General features: G+C 43.0%; 1 protein-coding gene across 1 annotated transcript in view; it reads right to left on the reverse strand.

The window, feature by feature from the left end:
* Window positions 1–873: 873 nt before the first annotated feature.
* The window catches only part of FLT3 (fms related receptor tyrosine kinase 3), a 182,087-nt gene continuing 155,085 nt past the window's right edge, over window positions 874–27,875 (reverse strand). The window contains exons 16-24 of the mRNA XM_077484075.1: window positions 22,410–22,520; window positions 21,173–21,326; window positions 16,042–16,169; window positions 14,051–14,172; window positions 8,689–8,811; window positions 7,401–7,512; window positions 7,205–7,304; window positions 7,006–7,111; window positions 874–4,858 (exon numbers count right to left, since the gene is read on the reverse strand). Coding sequence (XP_077340201.1) covers window positions 4,769–4,858; window positions 7,006–7,111; window positions 7,205–7,304; window positions 7,401–7,512; window positions 8,689–8,811; window positions 14,051–14,172; window positions 16,042–16,169; window positions 21,173–21,326; window positions 22,410–22,520 — 1,046 coding nt within the window. The 3' untranslated portion in view covers window positions 874–4,768. The remainder of the gene's footprint in view (window positions 4,859–7,005; window positions 7,112–7,204; window positions 7,305–7,400; window positions 7,513–8,688; window positions 8,812–14,050; window positions 14,173–16,041; window positions 16,170–21,172; window positions 21,327–22,409; window positions 22,521–27,875) is intronic.

Here is a 27,875-nt window from a genome sequence, read left to right on the forward strand (position 1 = left end):
CTGGAGGTAGGAATGTTCGTGTACCTATCTGGGCAAAGTTAGGGGGGATACATCACAAGTTTATGTAATACCTTTTATGTTGTACTGTTTTCTGTTCCGGTAAGTTTGTGGCTGGTTGTTGCCCACAATGTGTGGCTTGTTATAACATGTATTATATAAAACGAAATAAAAAAATTATTTTCACAAAAAAAAAAAATGGACTTGGTTTTTGATTCAGGCCTGCCATACACGGTTCAAATCTCAGCCGGTTCAGCAGGAACCGGTCGAGATTTGAAACATTAATGGGCATGCTGAATGTACCAAGTTGATCGATCGTACAACTTGATTACAACCAGCCTGCCGAATTCTCTTGCGATTATTGCTAGTGGCTGCTATAGCCGCTAGTGAAAATCACTGTCTCCTCCCAGTGGAGATGGCTTCCCTCCTTCTCCCCGCCCCTCTGCCAGGAGAAGACAATGGCCTGGCAGGAGCGCTTCCTGCATCAACACTGTCTGTGTTGATGGGGGAATCAAGCAAATTTCTTTTCTGCAACCACAGGTTGAAAGAAATCTGCTCCGTGTATGGCCCGGTTAAAGTGGACTTTATTTTTATTACTTATGCAAATACATTGTAATGCACTTATTATATTACTTTGTTCACTTCATTGTTACACAGGTGTTTACATAAACTGGAAAAGTGTATGAATGACTGTTTATATATAAGTTTTGGCTTTTGGCACTGCACATTTTTTAGGATGAATTATTTGCTGTTAATAGTTAAAATAAAAAAAAAACAATCATTTTGTATTTTATGAAAATGTTGGATTCTGTATCTAGCAGGGGAGATTTCCACACAAGCATAATGTAACAAATAAAGGCACAAAAACCATGCAGATTTAATATATGTAATATATTTATTGCAAAATGCAGTAACGTGTACAAAATTCTTGTGAGCTGTGAAGCACACATTCTTTTAGCTTATCATTACTTTAAGTGCAATACAGAGTAGTTTATAGCAGTGCATAACAAGTATAGTGTAAAGCAGTGTTTCCCAAACAGTGTCTTAAAGCAAGCCTGTGCTTTTCGACATGTGAAATAACGAAACAGGTTCTCTTTAATCTTCGCTAGTCAGGAAAACTTTGTTGCTTTTCCTTCACTCCTCGATGCTCTCTTTAGCCGCCGGAAGCTAGGAAAGCATCCCTGTGTAAGCTCCAACTTGCTCCAGTCAGAGCTTACATAGAGCTGAGAGCTCTTTCCCCACCACCGCCATGATACAATACTGGGTCAATCACCAAACACTGTCATATGAGAGGATGGCGAGTGAGTCACATACGCCTCCATACTTACAGTAGATGTGTCCAGTATTTTCTTTTTTTCAAAGGCTTAATGAAGTGGTCGGGAGTGAAAGAAAAGTGGGTATGTTCAGCATGGGTGGAGACTTCAAAGAAAACCTGTTGGGTTGCCCATAGTACATGCCATTATTTAATCCTGTAAAAGTGCAACTGCAAGCAAACATACATACACAAATGAAATGCTGACCTACAGATTGAGATACATTATAGCCTACGCCAAAAGATCTGTTGTGATCTGTTGTGTGCTCCTCCCTTGGTCCCTGTCTGCCCTTTAATATTGGTGATGGCACTACCTAGTGTAAGCCATCTGAGCCCATCATCTCACAGAACAGACAAGCCTGATTTCATCCTATGAACTTAGCAGTGTTTATACAGCATATGCAAAATCAGGGCTGTCATGCTCATCCTTGCTTTCCGTCAAAGAAAGGTCAAATAAGCATTTAGTAATATCTGAAATCCCCTTTATGCATACTTGCAGTGATTTCAATGAATTATTAAACATCAAAGCATATATGAGGAGTGCCACAGCTTAAACCTTTAAAGATAAGTTGGCAATGGCAGCATCTCCATTTTCAACCTGAGGTACCCTTTGAGGTCACACTGAGCATACCTTAAACCAGTGTTTCTCAACTCCAGTCCTCTAGGCACCCCAACAGGTCAGGTTTTCAGGCTTACCATTAGGGAGAGTATGAAAACCTGACCTGTTGGGGCACCTTGAGGACTGGAGTTGAGAAACTGCCATAGACCATACCTTCCAATTTTTTGAGATGGGAATGAGGGAGACCTACTAGCAAAAATATATAAGCATATGGCACACACCCTGCCACGCCCCCTTAAAGGAGAGTTATACAAAATAAATGTAAGTTAAGCCCACGCATGCTTTTTTTTTACCACTACTATTCCTTTATACTTGCCTGAAATTTGCAAATGCAGCAATTTAGAATTTGGACCAAAGATTTAGCACTGGGAAACACTTCTTAAAAAGGTAAATTTGAGCCTCAGATCACATCCATTCACTGTCCAACCATGTTGTTTCCTGAAATGCCATTTATAGGCGTCACTTCAGAAATATACATCCACCACTCTGCTGTTTTAATACATACAGTGATAGTAAAGTTTTATTTACTACATATTTCCTCCAGGTTTGTGCAACAATCCATAACAAAACAACTTGTGTATTTTGCCTCTATGCAGAAGTTCCCCTTAATACAGACCAGTAACTACAGCTCCCTTTCTCTCAAGCAGAGAGTTGTCTTGTATATAACCTCCATCCCCTCCCTTAGTTTGGTGATGGGAACTGAGAGGAAGACTAATAAAAAGAAAGGTATGTGGGGGGGGGGTCGGTCCTAAGATGGACACTGTGGGCTACTGTTAAGTGCTATAAAAGCACTCAACAGTACATTGATAAATGTCTGTAATGGTGTTTGTAATGTGCCAATCCATTAACATCATTGCTCTTGGGCTGGCAAACCACCATATACTGGAACTGTGGTGTAATCCCAGTTTGGAACAGCCCAAACATTGTTCCCCCACATCCATACATGGACACATATTTCTGGGAGTCATGTTCTTATAGTTACACCATTAGACATAATTCAAAGCCCCAATATGGCATTGCCAAGGCTAACTAAACTCTAGTCATTTGCTGACCATGAATTATAGATGGCCAAGTGCATGTATAACATATATTACCATTATTAATACAGCCATGCAAATCAAGCAAGTTTTCAAATATAATCATCAGCCTGTTCCTTTCCCCCATAATCACTAATTATTATTATTATTACCACTAATATTCTAACAATTCAAATTTGTCAGACTCTGCCAGGTTAAAGAAATCTTTAGAGGTCTTGAAACACAGGAAACAAGTTGTCTCTGGTACCACATCATGTGCACACCATTGCACTGCCCATTTTCCAGAAAGAAGTAACCTTATTTGAGTAATGCCCAGGATGCCCTTCTGGAACAATGAAACTGCCAACCCTTTGCTTCCAATTGCATCTTAATGTTCACTTGTATAAACATCCTTATAAAAAAAACAATCATCAGATCATATCACCTGACTTTAGAATTCAGTTAAAAGAACACTATCACCCAGTTAAGAAAAAAAAAAAGACATCTGTTGTCATATCTTGATTACCCTATAGTTGTCCACCAAAAACATTCATTTTTTAGTTCTTGGTGAATGCTTTTTTTGGTGAATGTTTTTTTACTTATAAGTGGCAAAAAGAACCTTAAGAAGTAAAAATAACAATGCATGTGAAATAACCACTGAAAAAAATATGAACCCCAATGAAACATGTAGCGTTACTCCAGGCTCCGTTGATTCAGTCACTCGGTGATTCAATCCTTGTTGGGTGCAGCTCCCACAGGGTTCCTCTTGCCCGACTGTCAGAAACTTACAAGGAGAGATGGAAGTGCACACCTGAAGCCGCTGAAATGAAAGTATGACAGGAAGGCTTCTGCTCCTTCTCCTCCCGAACCACGGCTCTAACGAATTTCAACCTCCATGGGCTTACAGTGATTAAAGAGGAGCTCCAGGCTCCTTCAGAAAAAAATGGAAAATTAAGCAGCTACAATATCTGTAGCTCCTTACTTTTAATATAAGGACTTTTACCTGTCCAGGGATCCTACAATGTCCTCACTCGAGCCAAATTATTCAATCGGCTTCAGGTGCAGGCGCTGACATCTAGTAAGGGAAACAGGAAGTGGAGCCTTGCGGGTTCACAGCCTGTTTCCTACTGCACATGTGCGAGTTGCGCTGAGCCTTGTGAATAGTCTCGGAGTCTTCTGGGACCTGTGATGTTTCTTAGAAAGGTGTGACTAAATCCCCATGTTTTTTGAAAATGTCTAGGTGTTTTAAATAGCCTTGCAGGAGGTAAATGTCTTTTTTGCATGTGTGCGCTGTAATATTTTGTTCTGTTGTATGATCTTATGGCTGCACCATCTTTAATGCATCTTTTAGGGTGTCCCCCCCAAATATCTTGTTTGCCCCTTGTGAATGGTCCCGTAGTCTTCTGGGACCTGTGATGTGTCCCAGAAGACTGTGAGGGAAGAAGGGGGGCCGAACGTCCAGCTCAGAGCGATGTGGCGAACTGAGCCGGAAGTGGGAGTGGGTACCTTTCAAAACCAGGTACCCACTCCCCCTTCCCCAAAAAAGTGCCAAATGTGGCAGTGGAAGGGGGTAGGGTGCAAACAAATGGAGATTCCCCTTTTGGGCGGAGCTCGACTTTAAGCCAATGATGGGTGAAATGTGTTACTGGGCGTGGTTCGGGAGGAGATGGGCATGAAGCCTTCCTGTCATACATGAAATTGAGCGGCTTTCGGTCTGCACCTCTCTCTTTCCCTTAATAATTAAAAATATAAAGTTGATAGTGTCCCTTTAATGTAAAAATATTTACAAACAAACCATATTGAATGTTCCCATTTACTGTATCGCTATATAAGCGGTGTGAGCACAGACTGAGGATCCATGTTCTTTTCCTGGCTGTACAAACTGTCAATGATGTTCTTCGAGTTTTGATAAAGCTATATGCACAAAAAAAAAGAGATATTAATTTATTAAAAGGCTGTATAGCTAGTAAATTTGCTATGCTTAACTCACTAGGTTGTGCCTACTGGTGTCAATATAAAACTACTGGGACATGTAGGCATCTATAGGTATCTACTACTATGTTCTGTATACAGACACTTTTCCTAAGCACAAGTTTACATTAAAGTGGAACTGAAGTCCCTGGCCAGAAAAATTTAACAGAAGAGACTTTGTATGCATTCTGGCATATGTGCGTGCCCCTGATGATGTCATATCTGAAAAAAATGCATAGGGCGGAGCCACGCACACACACTACCATGCATGCGCGATTGTCGGTCGCCATTTTGGTTAATGGAGAAAGACCTGCTTTGGATATTGGTGTTTTTACATGCTGTTTTACTATCGACATTAATGCTAGTGCAATACCTTTTAATAAAGCTGGATGTTTTACAACACTTCACTACATAGAGCCTTTATCTTGCAAATCTTTTGATTCATTGAATGTGGGTGAGGATCCATTGGATTGGCTACCAGAAATTACCTGAATGGATGTTCATGCCCCTGCTGTGGGATTTATCATTACTGGTTGTTTGAGCGTTTTAAGAGTAAGGGGGTCACCGGCATTCTAGTATTCCTCTGGTGTGGATATTCCCTTGGTGTCACACTGGCTATTCCTGGACTCCTCTCCAATCTAACACAGAGTCTATATTTGGGACTTTTCTATTTTTTCTATTGCTTCACGGTCTTGAGGTATATCTACAAGCACATTTCACAGTGTGCTTTCTGGACTTTTAATGAATATCATTTGCATGTATATTATTATTTTTCACTAAGGAATGTCACTTATTAATTTTGTTTAGACACACAGTTTGTCATATGCGCTGCACTTTTTTATACTATTGTCTGTGGCAGCAGAAGTAGGAGTCGGGTGGCAGGATAATGTAACTCCAGCTTGCATGTGTGGAAGTTGCTTTAATAGTGCTCTCCCAATGACAAAAGAAAAAAGATGCGGGCACTAAACCTATACAGATCTTTCGTAACTGGTGGAGGAAATTTTGTCATAATATGCAAGTATTCTTTGCATGGGGAAATGAGTAGGACTTAGCTTACTGTATGTAAAGACTGTATGCTTCTAGCAGCTTGTGATCTTCAATAATTACATGAATGCATTGCAGCTTAGGCATACTGATTGAAAGCAACAATATAATACAGTATATAGCAAAGTTGCTTGGTATTCCTGGAATCAATTAAAGAGCTTATGTGTTTTTAAAAGTACAGTTATCTTTGCGAGTTCCAGTTATGAAAGTCTTAATGTTAATTAAAGTTTGGAGTTCGAAATGTATTCTAGTCATGTTTATCTTTATACTACTATCTTCCTTAGGTTTTGTTAACGTTTACAAGCCTAAAATGTTTATATTTATCCTGTGGTCAGTGGCAGCTCTGGCGCTCTATATTTTTTTTGGGGGGGGGGGGCGGCAAACAAACCACTGCCCCCCCTCCAGTTCAGTCAGTAGGGCGGTCAGTCAAATCTCCCGCCCCCACCCCGTTGCTCGCCCATCAGCCCTGCACTTACCCCATCAAGGCCGCGGGCAGCTTCGGTGGCTTCCCCCTACGTCTTCTCCTCGGCGCCTATCCCCCTGCTCCTGGCCGGGAGGAGAAGCAGGAAGACAATAGCGAATATTAATTCGCTATTGGCACACAACTGGATGGGCTCAGGGCGCAATGATCTGCTCCCTGAGCCCAGCCTTTTTTGAAGCCAATTAGAGCCTCGGGCTCTAATCACATGCTTCCAAAAACAAACAAACATTGAAATCCATGCACCTAGTGCCCTGCATGTAGATTAGGGGCCAGTTACATGGATTGGGAGGGGGGGGTGGCGTGACCCTAATGGAGCGGCCGCCACTGCCTGTGGTAGTGCAAGTAGTCCATGGAATAATTTGTGATTTAGGAACTCAGAACATTACAAAAAGTAAGAGCAAGTATGACCAAATTGTGAGAAGAATGGATTAACTAGTAAGGGGACCCTTTACCTGTTTTAAAATCAATAACCTAAAACAATCATAATTTTAAAAAAAATAAAGCAAATGTGGTGACTAACCACAGATGACAGCAGAAAATACACGTTTCTAAAAATGTGGCATACCTCAGATTCTGTATTTGAAATCTGATATCCCAAAAAAGAAACCAGTTCTTTAAATGATGGTCGTTTCCTAGGATCGAAAGCCCAGCAGGACTGCATCAGGAAATATCTGCAGGGAAATGTTTTAAGATGAATATCTTATGAAAACAGATGCTGAGAGTAAGAATAAAAGGGCTCAGGGCGATGATCAATATTCACTCACATTTCATCCGTAGCATAGAATGGCTGGTCCATTTTAAACCCACTTTGTAAGAGCTTGTAAAAGTTTGCATTGACTGGCATGCCTGGATATGGGTTTACCCCTATTGAGGATGGAAATATGATATTTAAATCTGGAGCACAGGGATAGTATAAAATATAATTACTAGAATTACTGTATCTATGCGTAATTGTCATACCAAGTGAGAATATCTCCCAAAGCAATATGCCATATGACCAAACATCACTTTTAATGGTATATAGTCCATCAAAAATGCTCTCTGGAGACATCCATTTAACCGGTAGGCGAGCCTGGAACAAAAACATTAATATAACCTGAGTTATAGTCTTCTGATGAATGGTTTAGTCTGTACAATTCTAGACAGAAAAAGGACAGAATAATCTGGTGCAGTATTTATTTAAAAAATGCACAGACACATAATTGCATAAAATGTATACACTCACATTTATTGGTGCCCAGTCTCTTGGCACCAAAAAAAACAGCCTGTATTCCATAGCACCGTTCCACTTGCTGGAACCAGCGTACATTCCAATTTCTGGAAACGGAAATTACGTCACCACGGGGGGTACGTATCACTCAAACTGGATATGGCACACACGTAACTGTCTCTACATGTTATGCTTGACAGCATCTTCAGGAAGCTCCTTTAGCTTACAGCACCTGGTATTCCAAGGCAGTCTATCATCCAAGTGGAGCTTCCTGAAGACACCGTCTAGTGGAACATGTAGAGGCAGTTACATGTTTGCCATATCCGGTTTGCGTGGTACGTACCTCCGTCAGAATTCACTGAAGCCACACATTTGTGTTTAAGTAATTTCATTTGACAAGGTCAGTCTCTTGCAATCCTCTGCACAGCAGCACTCAGGCTAGGAGAGAGAGAGGGCAACACTAGGAGCCAATAAGGTGTGCACATTCAATGTTGCCAGAAGGAGAGAGTAAAGTGAACAAAGTGATAACCTTATCAGTGTTCTGCTGCTCATTCACTATCACAAGCTGGGGGCAAGGACATGACCAGGTTAAATTGCCTAACTGCAATAGCAAAAAGTCAGGTCACCAGCCTGGATCTTCTCTCTGGCAAGGTTGTGTAAATATGAGGGCTGAATGAACAGAAATACAAATCCTTTGACAGGAAATACAGATTCCCTATATATATTTCAATTATGTATTTACCTGTTTCGTTGAGGTTTGACTTAATTTGTCCTGTATGAATTATGAATAAGGACATTACCAATTGTGAAAGGGGTTTTTAAATTGTATCAGAGAAGACACAAAATGACATTACTTCTGCTAAATAGTACAGCAGTGTGACCCTTCTTGAAATGGGGCAGCAAAGAGTGTGCACAGACATTGTGGCATGGTGTAATGACTAGAACGAATAGCAAATATTTTATTCCTATAGCCCCCAACTATCCACTTGCACTGCCACAATAACACAAAGAACGAAGAGAGACAACCATTTGACTTACATTGCCCTTAACCACATAATTTGAGTCATTTTCTACATCTCTGGCAAGTCCAAAGTCACAAATCTTGGCTACCTTCCCACTACTTATGAGTATATTTCTGGCTGCAAGGTCTCTGTGGATGCACTAAAAAAAGAAACAGAATTATAGGTTGCGATTTACACAGTGGGTAACATGAATATAGCCAAATGAACACAATTTTTTTCCTAGTAATTTCTGGGGATCAGATTCAGGAAGACTGGAAGACCCCCTCTGCCTGGGTCTGTGGATTCTTGTAAAGCACCATGTGCCAAAACATCCCTTCCTCACATCTACATCTCTCTGAATGGACTGCCTCTCTGCACAAGACATGACACAGAGGCTTGATGTTTGTTTCCATGATCAGGGTTGTGCACAATTCAACTCTACCAAGATCTGCATTCAGATCCCTACCTAAGCCTAATCCTACCTACCTAATCCCTACCTAAGCAATGACACCACATTGACGCATTTGATATGACTACTGTGCAAGCTACTGTATATGTCTTATGTATTAAAAGTTTACTATCAAATTTCTTGATGCTGATAGCAACCAAATACATTCTACAGTGTAGAAAGGAAATATAGTTTTGGTTGCTATAGGCGACAAGGAATTCCCTTGTTAACCCCCTTTTGAGAGTTTATGGTCTAGTCATGCGCAGTGTGTTTAGAGCTGCAAGATGTTTTGCATAGGTTTTTGTCCAATTTGTTGTTGAATGTGTTCACACTTGGTGACTGCATCTACACTATGGGAGTTATTTACGAAAGGTAAATCCACTTTGCACTGCAAGTGCACTTGGAAGTGCAGTAGCTCTAAATCTAAGCCCTTGTACACACGGTCAGACATTCTGATGGAAAATGTCCAATCGGACAGTGTTGTCGGATAATCCGACCGTGTGTGAGCTCCATCGGACTGTTTCCATCGGAATATCCGACGGACCAAGTTTTCCAGCTTGGCTATAAAACTTTCCGACGACATGATCCGATCGGACCTTGTCCGATCATGTGTAGAGAATTCCGATCGGACAAAGTGCCACGCATACTCAGATCAAATTCCTACACCAAAGCTATTGGCTACTAGCCTGAACATAGTCCCGTCGTAATGAAATAATGTCATCACACTCTGAACGATCGGACATTCCGACAACTTTGTCCGACCATGTGTATGCAACAGTTTTGGACAAAATCCGTCGGACAAAATCAGACGGATTTTGTTGTCGGAATGTCCGACCGTGTGTACAAGAGCTAAGGGGTAGATCTGAAATGAGCGGAAGCTCTGCTGATTTTATCATCCAATCATGTGCAAGCTAAAATGCTATTTTTTATTTTATTTTCCTTGCATATCCCCCTTGGATCTACAGCGACTTTACTTTCAAGTGCACTTGCAGTGCAAAGTGGATTTGTCTTTAGTAAATAAACCCCATATGTTTTTAACTTTAGCCGTTACCAGTTAGTATACATAAGGGCTGTACTGAAAGTTATGCAAAAGTGGACATAACTTTTTTAATAACTTACACAGATCATTCAAATTTTACATGTTGGTAGCATAACTCTTCCCCTATAGTAACTCTTATTTTTCATTGCAGGTAAATAAAGTATTCCAAGCAGAAGCAACGTGTCATCAGTGAGTTCTTCAAACCTTCATCAATATAAATGGCTCCAACCATGAACCAAAAAATGAAATGTGAATGTGCTAATTTAACAGCCACCCCCTTTAACACTAAACTACCACAATCTAAAATAAAGTAAGGCGCTATTCACTTCAAAGTGTAGACGGTGACCCGTGACTCAAAGTACATGTGTTATTGCAACTTACTCCAAAAAGTAATTGTGACTGCTAATTAATGGCAGTTAAATATAACACAAAAAACAACCTGCAAATATTTCACAAAAAATACATAAACATATGCAAATAAGTGGTAAATCAAAGAATTGGTAAAAAGAAATTAAGAAGAGCTTATGAAAGAAATATCAAAATTGTGCAAGATCTTTAAAAAAGTCTAACTAGTCTGGCTGTGTATTGCTTAAGATCACCTATATAGAAGCACGGTGGATGGGATTGAGTGTTTCGTTGGAGAATCATTGAGTTCTTAATAAAGGAGGTGTGAAGGCTATCAAACATCCACAGAAGGCTACAGAATGTTTATAACACCATTGACATGAGCAGGTCTTGTCACCGGTGACTCTTGTCAATGGTGTCATCACCGTAAACATTCTGTAACAGTCTGTGGATGTTGGACAGCCTGCAGCCCTCCTTCATCAAGAACTCAATGGCAGCACATAGCTTCTGCTTGGGATCCAGCCCTTATATATACAAATTCCCTTGGCTTTACTTTTTTCAAAGGTGTGTTAGGAGGGCTGGATCCAAAAGGGAAAAACATGTTGATCTCCAAGGAAGGGAGCTCGCTGTTATGTGCGGTATCCCTGAGGGTCCCCAGGAAAGTCCAAGTAAAGTGTAAAAAGATAAGAGAGCAACACAGGTCCAGTAAAAGTTTAATGTTCTTGTCAAACGTCAGATGGAGATTATTGTACATTTTGTTGACCTACAATTATGTTACTAGTATAAGCCTCTATTTTGATCCCCAAAATGTGTTGGTTTTGTCTTCTGACTTTTTACTAACAATAATAAACTTTTACTAACCTGTGGTGTTCTTATCTTTTTACACGTTGCCTGCTATAGAACATTAAGGTTTTGTTTTTTATTCTCCGATAGACAGTTCAGAATGACTTACCTGCAGAATCACAGGCTCAGACTTAGGTGGTCAGTAATGATCAAGATTTTGCACACTTGAGCTACTTATTGTACTCAAGCATTACTAAAGCATTTATACACACTATGAGAATATCGGAGAAATGATCGTCCCTTTATTTTTGCATTCTAGTCCTATATCAAAAATGAAGAGGTTACTAAACTTAACCACTTAAAGTGGTTGTAAACCCTTACAAACCACTTTGACGTATAGGTTTAGGAGATATTTCTTGGACCTACAGGTAAGCCTTAATCTAGGCTTACCTGTAGGTCCAAGAAATATCTCCTAAACCTATACGGTTTAGGAGGGATTGACAAATAGACAGGCAACGCTGTCTACGGCGCATGCAGGCGCACTGAGCAGGCTGCAGATCACTGCGATATGGCGCTCGTGTCGGCTCCCGTGCGCGGAGTGACGTCATCGCGGCTCCAGCGAATCACAGCGCTGGAGCAACGAGGCCTGGAAGTCACACCAGAATACATGGCAGCGGCGAAGATGAAGATGGAGGACCGCTTCGGGGGCTTCGTTCTCAGGTGAGTTATTCATAATGAGCTAGTATGCTATGCATACTAGCTCATTATGCCTTAGATCTTGCAGGTTGTATTTTTTTTTTTTAAATAGCCTTTACTTCCTCTTTAAGAACCGAGCCTGTTTCTGAGATTTTACACCAAGTAAATTGATACCCAACATGTCACTCTTCAAAATTGCGCCCGCTCGTGGAATGGCGACAAACTTTTACCCTTAAAAATCTCCATAGGCGACGTTTAAAAAATTCTACAGGTTGCATGTTTTGCGTTACAGAGGAGGTCTAGGGCTAGAATTATTGCTCTCGCTCTATCGATCACGGCGATACCGCACATGTGGGGTTTGAACACCGTTTTTATATGTGGGCGCTACTCACATGTGTGTCCGCTTCTGTGAATTTTTTATTATTATTATTTATTTTACCTTTTATTTTTTATTTTTACACCGTTTAAAATAAAAAAATTCCCTTTTATTCCTATTACAAGGAATGTAAACATCCCTTGTAATAGAAAAAAACATTGCAGGTCCTCTTAAATATGAGATCTGAGGTCAAAAAGTCCTCAGATCTCATATTTAGACTAAAGTGCAATAAAAAAAAAAATCTCCATAGGCGACATTTAAAAAAATTCTACAGGTTCCATGTTTTAAATTACAGAGGAGGTCTAGGGCTAGAATTATTGCTCATGCTCTACCAATCGTGGCGATACCTCCCATGTGTGGTTTGAACACGTAGCACTAGTCATGTATGCTTTCGCTTCTGCACCCGAGCTCGTCGGGATGAGGCGCTTTTAACATTTTTATTTTTATTTTACCTTTTTTTTTTTTTACACTGTTTTTAAAAAAAAAAATAGTGTCACTCTTATTCCTATTACAAGGAATGTAAACATCCCTTGTAATAGAATAAAGCATGACAAGACTTTTTAAATATGAGATCTGGGATAAAAAAATGTAAAAAATGAATAAAAAAATGACCCTTTAAGATCTATGGGCGGAAGTGGCATTTTGCTGTCGCTTCTGCCCTGCAATGATATGGAGATGGGTGGGGGGCCATCTTCCCCTCACTTGTCTCCATGTCAAGCCACGAGAAGGACCCGATCGCCTCCGCCGCTGCTGATGGCTCCGGAAGCACAGCTGAGGGCACCAGAGAACAGCGGGAGAGGGGGGGGGGGCCCTTTCCCGCCACCAATAAAAGTGATCTTGCATCGAATCCGCCACAGAGACCACTTTTATCTTAAACCGGATCGTTCACTGAAGAAGAGGATACCGGGGTTATGGCAGTTAGCAATGATATCCTCCTTCAATCAAATCAAATTACCGATGTATAACGATGGAGGGCGGTCCGGAAGTGGTTAAATTCTCGTACAACAGAAAGCAACTTCGGAAGTGATTTAATGTATTGTATTGTATTCTTTTGTTTCTGAGCATGCATGGTCTGATTTTTTTTTTTCAGACGAAAACTGTACTGATTAAATTAAAATCGTATTATCTGGTATAGTTTGAGAAAATTTTTGCATTTGTCCCTTCAGATAATTTCAGATGAACTGTCATGATCGGCTCTCAAAAGCTGTGTACTAATGATCAGATTATGGTACGATCGCTTTTCTGATAGTGTGTACAAGGCTTTATAAGAAACGCTAGTTGGTTAGGCTGTGTATATTAAACTAAATCTGCCAGTCAAACTGGTGTATCTTTTGTGCAATTACGTGCAGTGCCCGGGGCAACAACAATTCAAAATACATCTGTGCTAATTTGTTCACATTGTTTATGGAAAGTAACCTACAGCATCTGAACAGAGGAAGTTTATATGTAAATGAAGGCAGATGAAGAGGGGAAAACCTAATTGTGAACATGAAAGAGTGATGTCACTTCCTCGAGCCATTTACAGCTCATTCACCCCTCCCGTTTCTCTAGAATTCCTAATTAATCCCACAGTAATCAGACATGTCTATTTTTAGCTGTGCTAAAAAAAAAAACAACAAATAAAAAACAGAAAACCGGTGTGGTGACCGGGTCATACCTCAAAGGTTCGCAAGTTCAAGAACAATCCCATCTATTTGTAGCAACACACTCACCAATTTTGATTCAAGGAACTCCATCCCCTTTGCCACTTGATATGAGAAGGAGAGCAGATCTTCGAGCGTGAGAATGTTCAGATCCTCCTCATTGTACTTCCTGGTGTTTTGGTACTTCATTTCTTTACAAGAAGACACAAATTTTAACTACTTACTTAAAGCTGTCATAAGGAAGACAACCTTTCCAGAACTCTTGAGTATACATGTCATGCAATGTTCTAATTTTATATTAGTCATCACTGTTTGTCACATAAGATGACTGCGAGAGTCAGGTCACTGCTCAGACACAATGACCTCTATTGTAGACTATTCACGTACAATAGACTCCTTTCCTAGAAAAGCTATGTGTATCACCATACATGGGTGCCCCCAGATCTCACAAGACAGATTACCATAAATGGAAATAGGTAGCCTTCCATTGACTGGAGACAGATTGGGTTAGACAAAGTCACACATGGGCCAAAAGTCAAAACCAGATGGGCAGCAACATCTCAAGCTAGGTCACAGGGCAAACCAGGGGTGAAATCCAGGATGTAAGTCAAGGTGTTGGAACCAAATCAAGGGCTAGGGTCAAACCAAGGTTATATATATATATATATATATATATATATATATATATATATATATATATATATATATAGTGAGGGGGTTAGCTCGGCAGTGGGTGTGTGTGACCCCCTGGATGGGTTCACCACACAAAATAAGGCACAGCAGACAGAGTGCAAGTGAAAAAGTGAAAAAAAACAAAGGTGTGGTTTATTCATGCTATATGCAGTGAAAAATATAACAGCAAAACAAAAAGAAACATGAAAAGAAATCCTGGTCAGCTTGACCGCTTACTACACACATAGATTCCCTATCTAACAACTGGGTGCAGTCCAGTCCCTATCTCTCTGGTTTATAAGTTTGTCACACAGGCGTTGACTCACCACACAGGACAGGACAGGACAGGTAGATACCAAACTCCCCAGTTTACACAACACAGAACTGGTTTCAGGATGGAGCATCTCCCTAAGCATGCTGTTTTTTTTTGTAGAGGTCTTAATGAGCCCACTTACTTCAGCTGGGCTCATTAAAGTGGTGTTGCCACCAAAAAATGAAAAAGTGCTTAAGATTCTTAAAAAAAAAAAAAATTGGAATTTTTTTTTTTTACTCACCTCTAAATACCTGTTGCTAGGGGGTCCTTCGTAGTCTGCCTTCTTCCTTGCCCAGGGTGGTGACATCACTTCCCCTCACGCCGCAGTCATGTCGCGCCCTGCTCTGCTCGCGCATGCGCAGTGGGTGCCTGACTGTGAAGCCACAGCCGGGTGCCCACAGTACGAATGACGGCACCGCGAGCAGAGCAGGGGAAAGAGGGGGGGCTTCGTTCCCCCGCATCGCTGGACCCTGGGACAGGTAAGTGTCTGATTATTAAAAGTCAGCAGCTGCAGTATTTGTAGATGGGCACCCCACTTTAACTCTTCCCCTGTAGGACTCCCAGCACTCCCTCTAGTGGTATAAGTCGGCATAAAGCCTGAATCTAGAGCATACTGTACATATTTTCCATCTTGGGTGCAACCAGGTGATTTTACCTGCCTGCTGTCACTATATATATATATATATATATATATAGTCCCTAACTCATATTCATACAACAGGAACCAATTTATCAGCAACTTTGGAGTGTGGGAGGAAACCAGAGTACCCAGAGGACACCCACGCAGGCACAGAAAGAATATACAAACTCCAGGCAGGTAGGGCCATGGTTGGGGTTCAAACTGATGACTCTGGTGCTGCTAGGTGGAAGCGCTAACCACTTGGTGACTGTGCTGCCCTGATCAATCTTCTCCTATAGGAAGAATTGATCTATAGTCAATAACTCATTCAACCGATATGTCACACATGGGAAAGTAGACAGATGTCTCTACCTGCAGTAGTTCTCCATGCAGTCCATGACTTATTCCTGCTTTAATAATCCCTTCAAACATACATGAATAAGACTCTTATTATACCTTCATCTTGGAGGAGCTCAATGTGTCCAGAAGACATGTCCCAATTGTATGGACTTTTGTCACATATGTCAGGTGTAGGAAGTAGTCCACTGTAGGAGCTGTTGCTTACTGAAGTCACAAGTCTGTCTCTACAAGAATACATAGAAGGTACATTCAAGTAAAAAGATACCATTTATGTTATAATTTAATTCAGGAAATTGTGAGAATTTCAGGTTTATACCCATTTCATTAGCATTCTTTACTCATATTACTTTCCAATTCTGAAATTACATGTAAACACAATTAGATCAGATGGACAAGTAGCAATTCAGAAGTCAATAATGTCAGTCTACATATTTTTTTAATGTACTGTAGGTTTCCTCTAAAGTGGAACTAAACTCAAAAAATTACGATTTGTTAAGTTATATGGAATATTTAGAAATGTTATTTGTGACTAAGCAGTACTCTGAAAAAAACTACATTTCGACTAGAAGTCCTTAAGGAAAATAACAATTAACTTCACGGCACTGCCTTTACAAGGTCATTCGATGCCCAGGTTGAAGGTGGCCAACTGTGGGTCTAATAGTGGTGCGCACAGCATGCCACATTTAAATGTATGTAATGTTTGTGGCATGTGTTGAAAAAGTGCCAATGATGACAGCTTAGTGACGCTGAGAGGAAAAAATGTCCCTGCATCTGTGGTGTCACCGAAAGGAAAAAATGTCTAATCATTGGTGGTGTCACTGGAAGGGAAACATGTCCCTGCATCTGTGTGGTCACTGAAAAGAAATAATGCCCCTGTGTCTGTGGTGTGACTGAAAGGAAAAGCTGTCCCTGGATCAGTAAAGTCACTGGAAGAAAAGAATTACCTCTGCATCTGTGGCGTCACTGAAAGGAAAAAAATGTCCCAGTAGTGGTGATGTCACTGGAAGGAGAAAATTTCCCTGCAACGGTGGTGTCACTGAAAGGAAAAAATGCCCCTGTGGTGTGACTGAATGGAAACACTGTCCCTGTGTCAGTGGCATCACTGGAAGGAAAAAAATACCCCCACGTCTATGGTGTCATTGGAAGGAAAATGTCCCTGCATTTGCAGTGTCACTGGTAGGAAAAATTTCCCTGCATTGGTGGTGTCACTGGAAGGAAAATGTTCCTGTATTGGTGGTGTCACTGGAAGGAAAATGTTCCTGTATTGGTGGTGTCACTGGAAGGAAAATGTTCCTGTATTGGTGGTGTCACTGGAAGGAAAATGTTCCTGTATTGGATGTGTCACTGGAAGGAAAATGTTCCTGTATTGGTGGTGTCACTGGAAGGAAAATGTTCCTGTATTGGATGTGTCACTGGAAGGAAAATATTCCTGTATTGGTGGTATCACTGGAAGGGAAAAAATGTCCCTGCATCTGTGGGGTTACTAAAAGTCCAAATGCTCTTGTGTCCAAAGTGTGACTGAGTCCCTATGTCTGTGGTATCACTGGAAGGACAAATACCCCTGCATCTGTGGTGTTACATTGGCTGAATGATTTTGTGGCATTTTCTGAAGAAATATTTTGTCATCTAGGCAAAAAAGATTTCAATGTATTGGGGTATGTGTTATGATGGAAATCCCAAGAATCTGTGAGATGTTATCTATCTACTCAGAGTGGTAATCCAATGCAACCAATCAGAATGAACCTTTTCCTGACATAAGTACTAAAATGTATGGATGTAGTATATACACAAATTCTCTTTTTGTATTTTTGATGGTCTTGTAGGAAGCAGAGCGCTTTAGTCAGCTTATCCGTGTGTTCTTGTGTGTGTTCTCCAAGCAAGGTGTGTACCCTAACATTTATTTGCCCTGCACACTGGCTCCAGCAGGGTGTGCAATTGATAGCATTGTGTTAAGGATGTTTAATACCTAGCAATTAGAAGCTTGGGGGGGGGGGGGGGGGGATTGGTCATACATGCATGGAGTTATTTTCTGGCACAGGGTCTTCCCTCCTGGGCTTTTTACCTGTAAATATGCAAGTATAACACCTGTCCTGTTCATAGTCATTTGGGCCTAAGGATTTGGAGCACTGCAAGGATCTCCCCTCCTAGGAGGGACCCTTAAAAATACTGGCTGCCATGAAGTGCTACATTGAGCCTAGAGGATGCAAAGTGCTGTTGCCCCCCACAATGTTGGTGGTGATTGATTGATTGATTGAGTGGGAAAGTAACACTGGAACCTTTCTAAGTTGTACTGAATTGAGCAGTGGCGAAGCTGGACATTCTTTCACTCAGGCAAAGACTTCGGGGGCCACCCCTTCTGAAAAGGATGGTGTTAATAGAACAGAGGTTGGTGGTTGGTTGAAGGAACATCTACTAACAGAACACATTTTTTACTGAGAACCTGAAATATGACAGAAACTCCTAATATAATGTTTTTTCAATCGACTAATTTTTTTTATTGGGTTTTTTACACATTATACAACAAGGAAAAAAAAAAGAAGAGGACTTATAACATTTCCATCACCTAACCCTACCCAACAACAGTGTAAAAAAAAAAAAAAGAGAGGAAAGCACATCCCTTCCCTATCTGCGTTAATCAGACCCTATTTCAGTTCCCTCCTTCATATTATTCCAAGATGGTACGTATTTTATTTATATTTATTTCGCTCCAGTATTATATTTATTTATTAGTTTCCCATATCATTATTCTACTCATCTGATTGCTCAACCAGATTCAACACTAACCACCAAAGCCCGATCTTTTCACATTTCTTAGGACATCTCCTATGTTTGTAAGTTAGTTCCTCTCATTTTAAATTAAGATTAGTTGCTTTAATCCATTGATCTATCATTGGTGGACAGTTTGATATCCATTTTTGCAAAATAACTTTACGTGTCATATACATAGTTCTCAGCCTCATCACGTGCACTTCAACTGGGGGAGTACCTTCCGTTATAACCAGTAGCAATGCTATTTATGGATCACGCTGTACTTGTGTAGAGCACAAGGAATTCAAAATATCAAATATGGTCTCCCAGTAGCGATGCAATTTGTGGCATCGCCACAGCATATGTATAAGTGTACCTGTGCCATTTGTACATCTTGGGCAGTTGGGTGTAATTGCTTTACCCCATGAATACAGTTTTAAAGGAGTGTAATGTGCTCTATGGATGATAAATAGTTGAGACAAACACTGTGCGGAGGATAAGGATATAGCAGAATGACGGCAACAAAGTGGTTTAGTTATCCTGACCGGATGTCATATGACGTGCCCAGGATAACACAGCCGGCGCGCAACCATGGGGGCGCGCAACACGGCGATCGCAGGTGCTGTGTGTCAGTCTGACACATCACAACTCCGATCTTAATATGAAGCCTCTGACAGAGGCTTCTTACCACGTGGTCAGTTGTGACCAATCGCAGCTGATCATCGCGTGAACCAGTAAGTGCCAGTAAATGACTTTCCTCGGTTCACGCTGACAGGGAGAGCCGATTGGTGGCTCTCCCTGTTCGGGGGGGGGGGGGTCTGTGCTGATTATCAGCACATTATCAGAACAGCCCCCATCAAAAGGTGCCCATCAGCTGCCACTCAGTGCCCAACATCTGCCAGCCTGTTCCCATAATAAACACCCGTCAGTGCCCATAACAGTGCTGATCAGTGCCCACAACAGGGCCAATCAGTGCCCAAAAAAGTGCCAATCAGTACCCCATCAGTATTGCCTGCCAGTTCCCAATCGAAGTGCCACTCAGTTGCTCCTCATCAGTGCTGCCTATCCAGTGCCACCTATCAGTGCCCATCATTGCTGCTTATCAGTGCCGGCTATCAGTGCCCATCAGTTTTTTTCTTTTTTTCTTTATAGCGCAAACATTAAAAACCACAGAGGTGAATAATACCACCAAAAGAAAGCTCTATTTGTGGGAATAAAATTATAAAAATCTAGTTTGGGTGCAGTGTTGCATGACCGTGTAATTGTCATTCAAAGTGCGACAGCGCTGAAAGCTAAAAATTGCCCTAGGCAGGAAGGAGGGAAAGTGCCTGGTATGGAAGTGGTTAAATACATTTTTCAAAGGTTGCCCCCATTCCCCATCACTAAGTGTCTCTAGATCTCTAGTAATAACTGCCAAAGCTAAAATTAATGAAGGATTATATTTTAATAAAAAGGTCTTTGCTTGGCTCTTCAAGGAATGCCGTAACTGTAAATACTGAAAGAATAAGTTATTGGACACACGATATTTCACTGCCAATTTATCTAACCTAGCCACATTTTCTGCTACAATGAGCAATCCTTGGAGGAGATAGGGCGGTAATCAAACTGTGTGTGTGTGTACAGATGATGCCTTTTAAGAGCAATCCTGTCTCATGTGCTGGAAGAGCCCTGTTCTGACATAAGAGGTGAGCAAAACACAGCGCATCTCCTCTCAGCTATCTTCACTCCGCCACATCTCCCCAGCATGCTGCTCCCTTGACCTGGCTCTGAGTGCGGGCGTGGGTAGAGAGAGAGATCAGCGGCCAATCATATAGCATCCAGGGCAGGCTGGACGGGGTCATGTCTGTGTGTCTCCCTCCAGCAGTAATACTCCATATTCCCATCGCACGCATTCCTGGTATGGCTTTAACGGTTTGGATGCTGTAGCAACAACCAGCTGGATACAGGTTCAAGTCACAACATAGATATTTTCCAGCACACCAAGGACCAGCACAAAGTGGCATCCAAACGGTTTAATTTATTGCATGACCACAACAACGTTTCAGAGTCGCTCAGGGTCCCTTTGTCAGGCATGTGACGAAGGGGTCCTGCTTGACTTGGAAACGTTGCACCTTCTTTTGTTGTGATCATGCAATCAATTAAACCGTTTGGATGCCACTTTGTGTTGGTCCTTGGTGTGCTGGCAAATATCTGCATTGTTACTCCCTCCAGCAGATGAAAGCCGTCATGAGGGAGAGGGAGTAGACCGGCTTTCAGTTGCAGAATAGATCAGTACAGGGCATCATTCTGCATTTAAGGCTAATATAGGAAATATTTGAGCTGATCCAACTGTCTTGAGGGGCCAAGAAAGATTTTTTCCCCTCTATGAGTTCAGGTGGATAAATTGCCACTTACTTTTTCTGGTATTAGAAAACAAATGAGTAGTATTTTACATGATAAAAATCAGCACATGAATATACGTAAAAAAAAAAACATTTACCTGAACTTCTCCTCCTGGTTAAAATTATGGTAAAAAGTGAAGGTGTTGTCTTTAATGACATCTGACCATGTCTTGTGAAATGTCTCTCTGTTAGACTTTAAGTAGTTGAGAAGATCACCATAGGGGCAGTATTCAAAAATTAGATACAATGGACCTGCAAAATGGATGGATACAAAGACAAAAACTCTTGTGAACTGATATCAAAGCAAAATATAGAACATGTAACGTGTGTATGTTATATAAACAGCAAAGGTTTGGATGGCAGTAGTCCATATACAGTATAAGTATCTGTAGCACCCTCTAGTGTGTTACTAGTGTGAGGGTAGGTAAAGCATAGTTTGGCTCATATTTAAGCATGATTCATACAATCTGTGTCAGGGTTTATTTGTGTTTAGACTGGATGACACATGCAGACAAGCCTCTGGTGCCTTCCCCTGGGTCTGGAAGTTTGGAGAAACTTCTAGGGGTTAGTGAGCGGAGGCCAGGAGGATTGATCTGCATACTTAGGGGAGTTTGGCCAATCCCCAGCCAGTATGCCTGGCATGGGACTAAGCCAAACCTTAAATATGGATTAGTCATGCTGGCAAGGAGAGTCTGATGGAAGACTGTCGGTGTCCCTTGAGGCAAACCCCCTAGTCTGGGGGGGGGGGGCCTACAAGGGGAAAGACTTCCACATGTAGCAGGTCTCTCTGGAAGATAAAGATATTGGTGTGCTTAAATTTTTCTTAACATTGCCCTGGGAGATCTCTAGAGCAGTTGGGTTAGACTGGTGAAGAGTCAGTCGGGTAGACTGGTGAAGAAGAAGCCAGGTGGGCTGGCATTTCCTGTAGTTGGTAGAGCTGGTAGAGCTGTCTACAAGGGAGTTGGAGGTACTCCAGGATGCCGTTTACAACACTTTGTGCTACTTCCTTAAGGGACTGAGAGTTTCTAATCTTCAAGGGGCTGTTTCACTTAGAAACTGTCAATGTTTGGGAGTGAAGAACCGAATCTGGAATTGTACATAGGGAGGATGTTGTCCCTGGTTTTCATTGCTATCAAGTTGGGCATCCCATAATTCCTATTCCCCATCCAAGTTATTAACTCCTAATAAAAAATAAAAACCAAGCTCAAAGACTGTTCCTTGTGTGTGGAGAAAGTGTGGAAGTTACTGGCCATGCAGAAGTGGGGAACCCAGTCATCTGCAACCCCTACGGGGGGTAGTGCTTCATATAAAACATTGAAAAAAATAGACATTTACCTGATGTGGTACATGCTCCCAGCAAATTCACTATATTTTCATAATGTCCAATCTGAGTCATCATTTTTAGCTCTGACATTAAGGCCTCTTTTTCTGAAGTATCAGGACTTTCTGCAATAAAAGATTGATAAATACATTCACAAGAAGCTGCATTGCTGCAAGGACACTTTAGTCGCCTCCATCCTGGTGAATGTTAGCTATTACCACCTTGGGAACATCAAAAATGAGCAACCTATAGTACATATTTACTACTTATAAAAGTCTTATGGAAGACTGCATTCTCATAATGGTTCATTAATGAAGGCACTGCCTGTTTTTTTAATATTCTAATGCCGCGTACACACGGTCGAACTGTTTGACGTACTTAGTCCGTTGAAACACATTTCAGCGGACAATCCGCTCGTGTGTGGGCTTCAGCGGACTTTTTCAGCGTGCAGTCCGGAGTACTAAGATTTTCGGTTTTTCCAAAAATCTGTCCGTCGTACTTTGGTTTCAGCGGACAATACGGTCGTCAGTATGCTAGTTCGATGGACTAAGAATGGCGCATGCCCAGAAAGGATTTACATGGCGGAAGGGTGCTTTGCTGTGTCTTGGACTTCCTATTTCTAGTCCCATCGTACGTGCTGTACACGTCATCGCGCAAGCTTTCGACGGACTGTTTGTGTATCCGTGTGTGGTCAAGTCCGTTCAGTGGAAAGTACGCCGGATTGTCCGTCGGATTGTATGACGGACTAAGTTCGCCATACAATCCGCTCGTGTGTACGCGGCATAAAGTAACATAGAGCACACTTAGATTAGGCAAGTATACACATCTTTCCTTTACAGGGTAGTTAGTATGGGGCTTTGAATAGGGGTTGGAGTAGATTTAAGTATAGATAGGTTTAGACTGGACTTCAACTTTAAACAAACAAGCACCCCCAAACTATAACATTTCTGTCACCATGCTTCACAGTTGTCATGAGTTTCTTCCCCTGAGAAGTTTCATAGTCTTCAGTTTGCAGCAAACAAGAGTAGCACTCACCCCCAGAGGGGCCCCTGCAGATAGATATGTTTTCCAAGTAGTACAAAGGCTGCCAGTTCAAGCACAGTTCCACCCACGCCAACAATACAGGCTTAGTCTGGGGAGGGTGTCTTTTTAGAATTTATTGCTGAGTAAATTGAAACAGTAGCAATCGATTTGAGGAAAAACTTCTAGCACAAATCCTTATAGTAGCCATCACACATAAAAGACCCAACCAGGTCTTACAATGTCCCAGCAGCTGTCTGCCACTGAGCCTCCACAGGTAGATTCTCAGTGAGGGAGGTACAAGCTCCTTCTCCAGACCAGGACTTCAGAACAATTCCCTCCAGAAAAATTCACTAGCAATCTCCTCCAGGCCCTCAGCTCAGCTCCCGGAGAGTCCCAGACTGCGATTTCTTGTCTCTCTAGCTATCTCCCAGTGAGCAGCAGCCCCAGGGGAAGCAGGTGGGAGAAATTGAATACCCAGCTAAGCAGGGTGTTCCGGCTTTTCGAATTTGCCGCGAACAGCCCAAATTGTTCACTGTTCGCTGAACAGGCGAACAGGCAATGTTCGATTTGAACATGGTTTCGACTCGAAGCTCATCCCTAGTGTACAGTATATAGGGTTGTACACGTATAATATACTTTCTTCCAAATATAGAAAGAATATTATACTTGACTGCTGCCCGATTCTGCAGCTGTCTTTTTTCAGTGTTGGGACTGAGGGACAGTCTGCAAATCACTAGCTACTAGGTCCACAAAGGTCCTTGTAAGGACTGGTATAGGTGTACAATATATAGGGTGCTGGTGCAGGGCTGTGCTGCAGATTACTGCTGGTTTCTGCAGCAGTCTTTTATCAGTGTAGGGACTGAGGTACAGTCTGCAAATCACTAGCTACGAGGTCCACAAAGGTCCTTGTAAGGACTGGTATAGGTGTACAATATATAGGGTGCTGGTGCAGGGCTGTGCTGCAGATTACTGCCCTATTCTGCAGCAGTCCTTTAACAGTGTGGTGACTGAGGGACAGTCTGCAAATCAATAGCTACTAGGTTTACAAAGGTCCTTGTAAGGACTGGTATAGGTGTACAATATATAGGGTTGTGGTGCACTGCTGCTGACTGCTGACCTATTCTGCAGCAGCCTTTTATCAGTGTAGGGACTGAGGGACAGTCTGCAATCACTAGCTACTAGGTCCACAAAGGTCCTTTTAAGGACTGGTATAGGTGTACTATTTGGAAAGCATAGTATAGTACGTTTCCACTGTGCAGAATTGTGACTGCTGAGTGGTTCTGCAGCGATACTACAAAGAGTGACAAACGCAATAAAAAAAAAAGTATTATAACTGGTGTGATAGACCAGTGGCCCCCAAAAACCACAGATTGAGCAGGGTGTTATATACCTTCTTCCACATACATACTGCACTTCTCTAGAGACTTTTGTCACAGGGTCATTTAAAAAATGACAGGCAGAGGAAGAGGCAGGCCCTTCCGCAGGGGTGGTAGGGGTAGGGCAGGAGCAACAGGCTTGAGCCAAAGTGGCAATTTGCAGAAGGTGCATGCGATTACGTCAAAGGACGCATCACCCTTGGTTGAGTGGCTCACTTAGCCTTACTCTTCTGCACCCTCCTCATCCTCTTGATTTGCACCCTCTTCTTCACTCTCTGCTGTGTGCACCCCCAAAGACACTACCACCAACACCACCACCATATACCTTCCGCTTGAGTCACAGGAATTATTTTCCGATCCATATCAAGACATTTCCGATGCGCAGCCACTCTTGGCATTGGATCAGGAAGAGGAGGTAGCAACAACCGCCACTCAGCAGTCTGACGACAGTACCCAGATCAGCCCAAGGAGGAGGTTGGTCCCCGCTGTTGCTGCCTACTCTGAGATCTCTAATTATAGCGATTGCGAAGGTGACGTCGATGATGACGTGTCTAGTGATGTCACGTGGGTGCCCACAAGAGAGGAAGAGGAGGGGAGTTCAGAAGGAGATATGGACCAGCAGATAGGGAGGAGAAGCAGAAAGAACTTGGATTGCACAGGAGGGACAAAGCAGACTGCGAATGTATCAGGAGCGAGGCATCAACCATGTACGGTCACATCTGGTGCTCCCAAGATGCCGGCACATGGCTCCGCAGTGTGGGCTTTTTTTAACTTGTCCGCTGCTGATAATAGTTTGCAGTCAACGCATAAGTCGCGGTAAGCCCAACACTCACCTAGGGACGACCGCCTTAAGAAGGCACATGGGCTGCCATCACTGAGCCCAGTGGGAGCAACGGAACCCACAAAGCCACACTCCAGGCTCTCACCGTCCAGCCTTGTCTTCTACTTCTCCTTCTCCTCTCTCCTCACAATTGTCCTCCACTCCACCTTCCATCACGCCATCCTCACGTTTTTCTGCAAAAAGGCAGGCTTCCGTGGGCCAAATGTTCGAGCGTAAAAAAATTATGACGCTGGATAAACCTCTTGCCCAACGGTTGATGGCTGGCTTGTCAGAACTGATAGCCCGCCAACTACTACCATATAAACTGGAGGACTCGGAGGCCTTTCGAAAATTTGTGGCCATTGGAACACCACAATGGAAGGTCCCAGGAAGGAAGTATTTCTCACAGAAGGGCATCCCAGAGCTATATTGCCAGTGAATGTATCTCTGGCACACAGTGTCGGTGCCAAGATACATCTGACCACAGACACGCAGTCTAGCTGTCATGTACCTGGTGGAAGGAGCCCGGAGTGCAGGGAGCGGCCTCTCGTAAGCCTCTGGCTCGAGATCCCCTGAGAGTGGGAACAGGGACTCTAGAGGTCAGAGGGCACAAGTGCCAAGTCCGTGAAGGTGGGCTTGGTCCTGGAGCTGGTGTCAGGCAGCAGCAGGTGCAGGCGGATGAGACTGGAGCGGCTGGAGAGCAGTCAGCGGCTGGCAGCAGGTGCAGGTAGTACACAGGAAAGGCTGGCAGGCAGGCAACTGGCAGCAGCAGTCACGGAGGCAAACTGGATCAGCAGGCAACAGCAGGGTCAAACACAGGCCGGGTCGTCAATGGGCAGGCAGTAGAGGTACCGAAGGAGAAGGCAGAAGCGTGGTCAGGAAGTCCGAAGGTCAAGGCTGGCAGCAAGCAGGGGTAATCAGGAACAAGCCGGGTAGATCAGAGGCAGGAACAATCAGGTTAAGCAGAGGTAACTCACAGGAACGCTGTAGACAGGACAGCACCGGGCCACTGGAACGGATCTCTTAAGAAGCCCTCTGGGCGCCAAGAACGGTCGCACGGCGTGCCCGTTCGCGCCCACGTGAAACCGTGCAACCGTTCGTGACCCCGCGCACCCGCGTGCGCACGTTCGCAACCTCGCGCACCCGCGTGCGCCCGATCGTACCTGCTCGCACCCGCGTGCGTCCGTTCGTGCTAACGCGCGCCCGGGAAGACCTATTAGCGCTCAACGGACCAATTCTGTGGGTAAGTCTTCCATGGGCCGCTGGAACTCGGGACCGACCATGACATTGCCCCCCCCAAGGGGCAGCCTCCGGATGCCCAATTGAGCCATTTTACTAGGATGGGCCCTTTTAAAGGCAAGAATCAGTCTCCTGGCATGAATGTTGGATTCAGGTTCCCAAGAATTTTCTTCAGGTCCGTACCCTTTCCACTTCACCAGGAATTGAACTTGATTCCGTCTACGCCTACAGTCCAAGATAGATTCCACCTCGTACTCGACTTCACCGTCGATGACCACAGGTTCAGGTGGGACAATCCTCCGGCTGTCAAAGGGATCCGGGATGGCTGGTTTGAGTAGAGCTACATGAAATACGGGGTGAATCCGGAACGATTCTGGCAGTTTTAGCTCAAATGCTACGTCGTTTATCTTCTTTACAATTGGAAAGGGACCCACAAACCTTGGTCCCAATTTCTTAGTAGGACAGGCCAACTTTAGTTTCAACGTGGAGAGCCAAACCTGGTCCCCAACCTTGAGTTCAAGCTCCCCCCTTCTCCTCCTGTCAAAGACTTCTTTATTATGTCTTTGGGTCTTTGCCATGGTCTCCTGCAGTAGTCTGTTGTTGGAGCTAAAGAAGTCGATACTCTCCTGGACCGCTGGTACCGGGCTTTCAGGCAGGTCTTGGGACAAGAAAGAGGGATGGAAGCCGTAATTGGCGAAGAACGGGGACTGACTTGTGGCAGAGTGAATGGAGTTATTATAAGCGAACTCCGCTAACGGGAGCAAGGGAGCCCAGTTGTCCTGAGAAAAAGACGAGAAGCAGCGCAGGTACTGCTCCAACGTCTGGTTCGTCCGTTCTGTTTGTCCATTGGTCTGTGGGTGGTAAGCAGACGAGAGACAAAGATCAATCTTCAAAGCCCTGCAGAGTGCTCTCCAGAATTTAGACGTGAATTGCACACCCCGATCAGAAGTAATGTTTGCGGGGACACCATGTAGCCTCACGATTTCTTTAATAAAAACCTCAGCGGTTTCTGCAGCGGAGGG

The sequence above is a fragment of the Lithobates pipiens genome, unplaced genomic scaffold, assembly GCF_037356315.1.
Source record: "Lithobates pipiens isolate NorthernLeopardFrog02 unplaced genomic scaffold, aLitPip1_a1.2 Scaffold_16, whole genome shotgun sequence".
Lineage (NCBI taxonomy): Eukaryota > Metazoa > Chordata > Amphibia > Anura > Ranidae > Lithobates > Lithobates pipiens.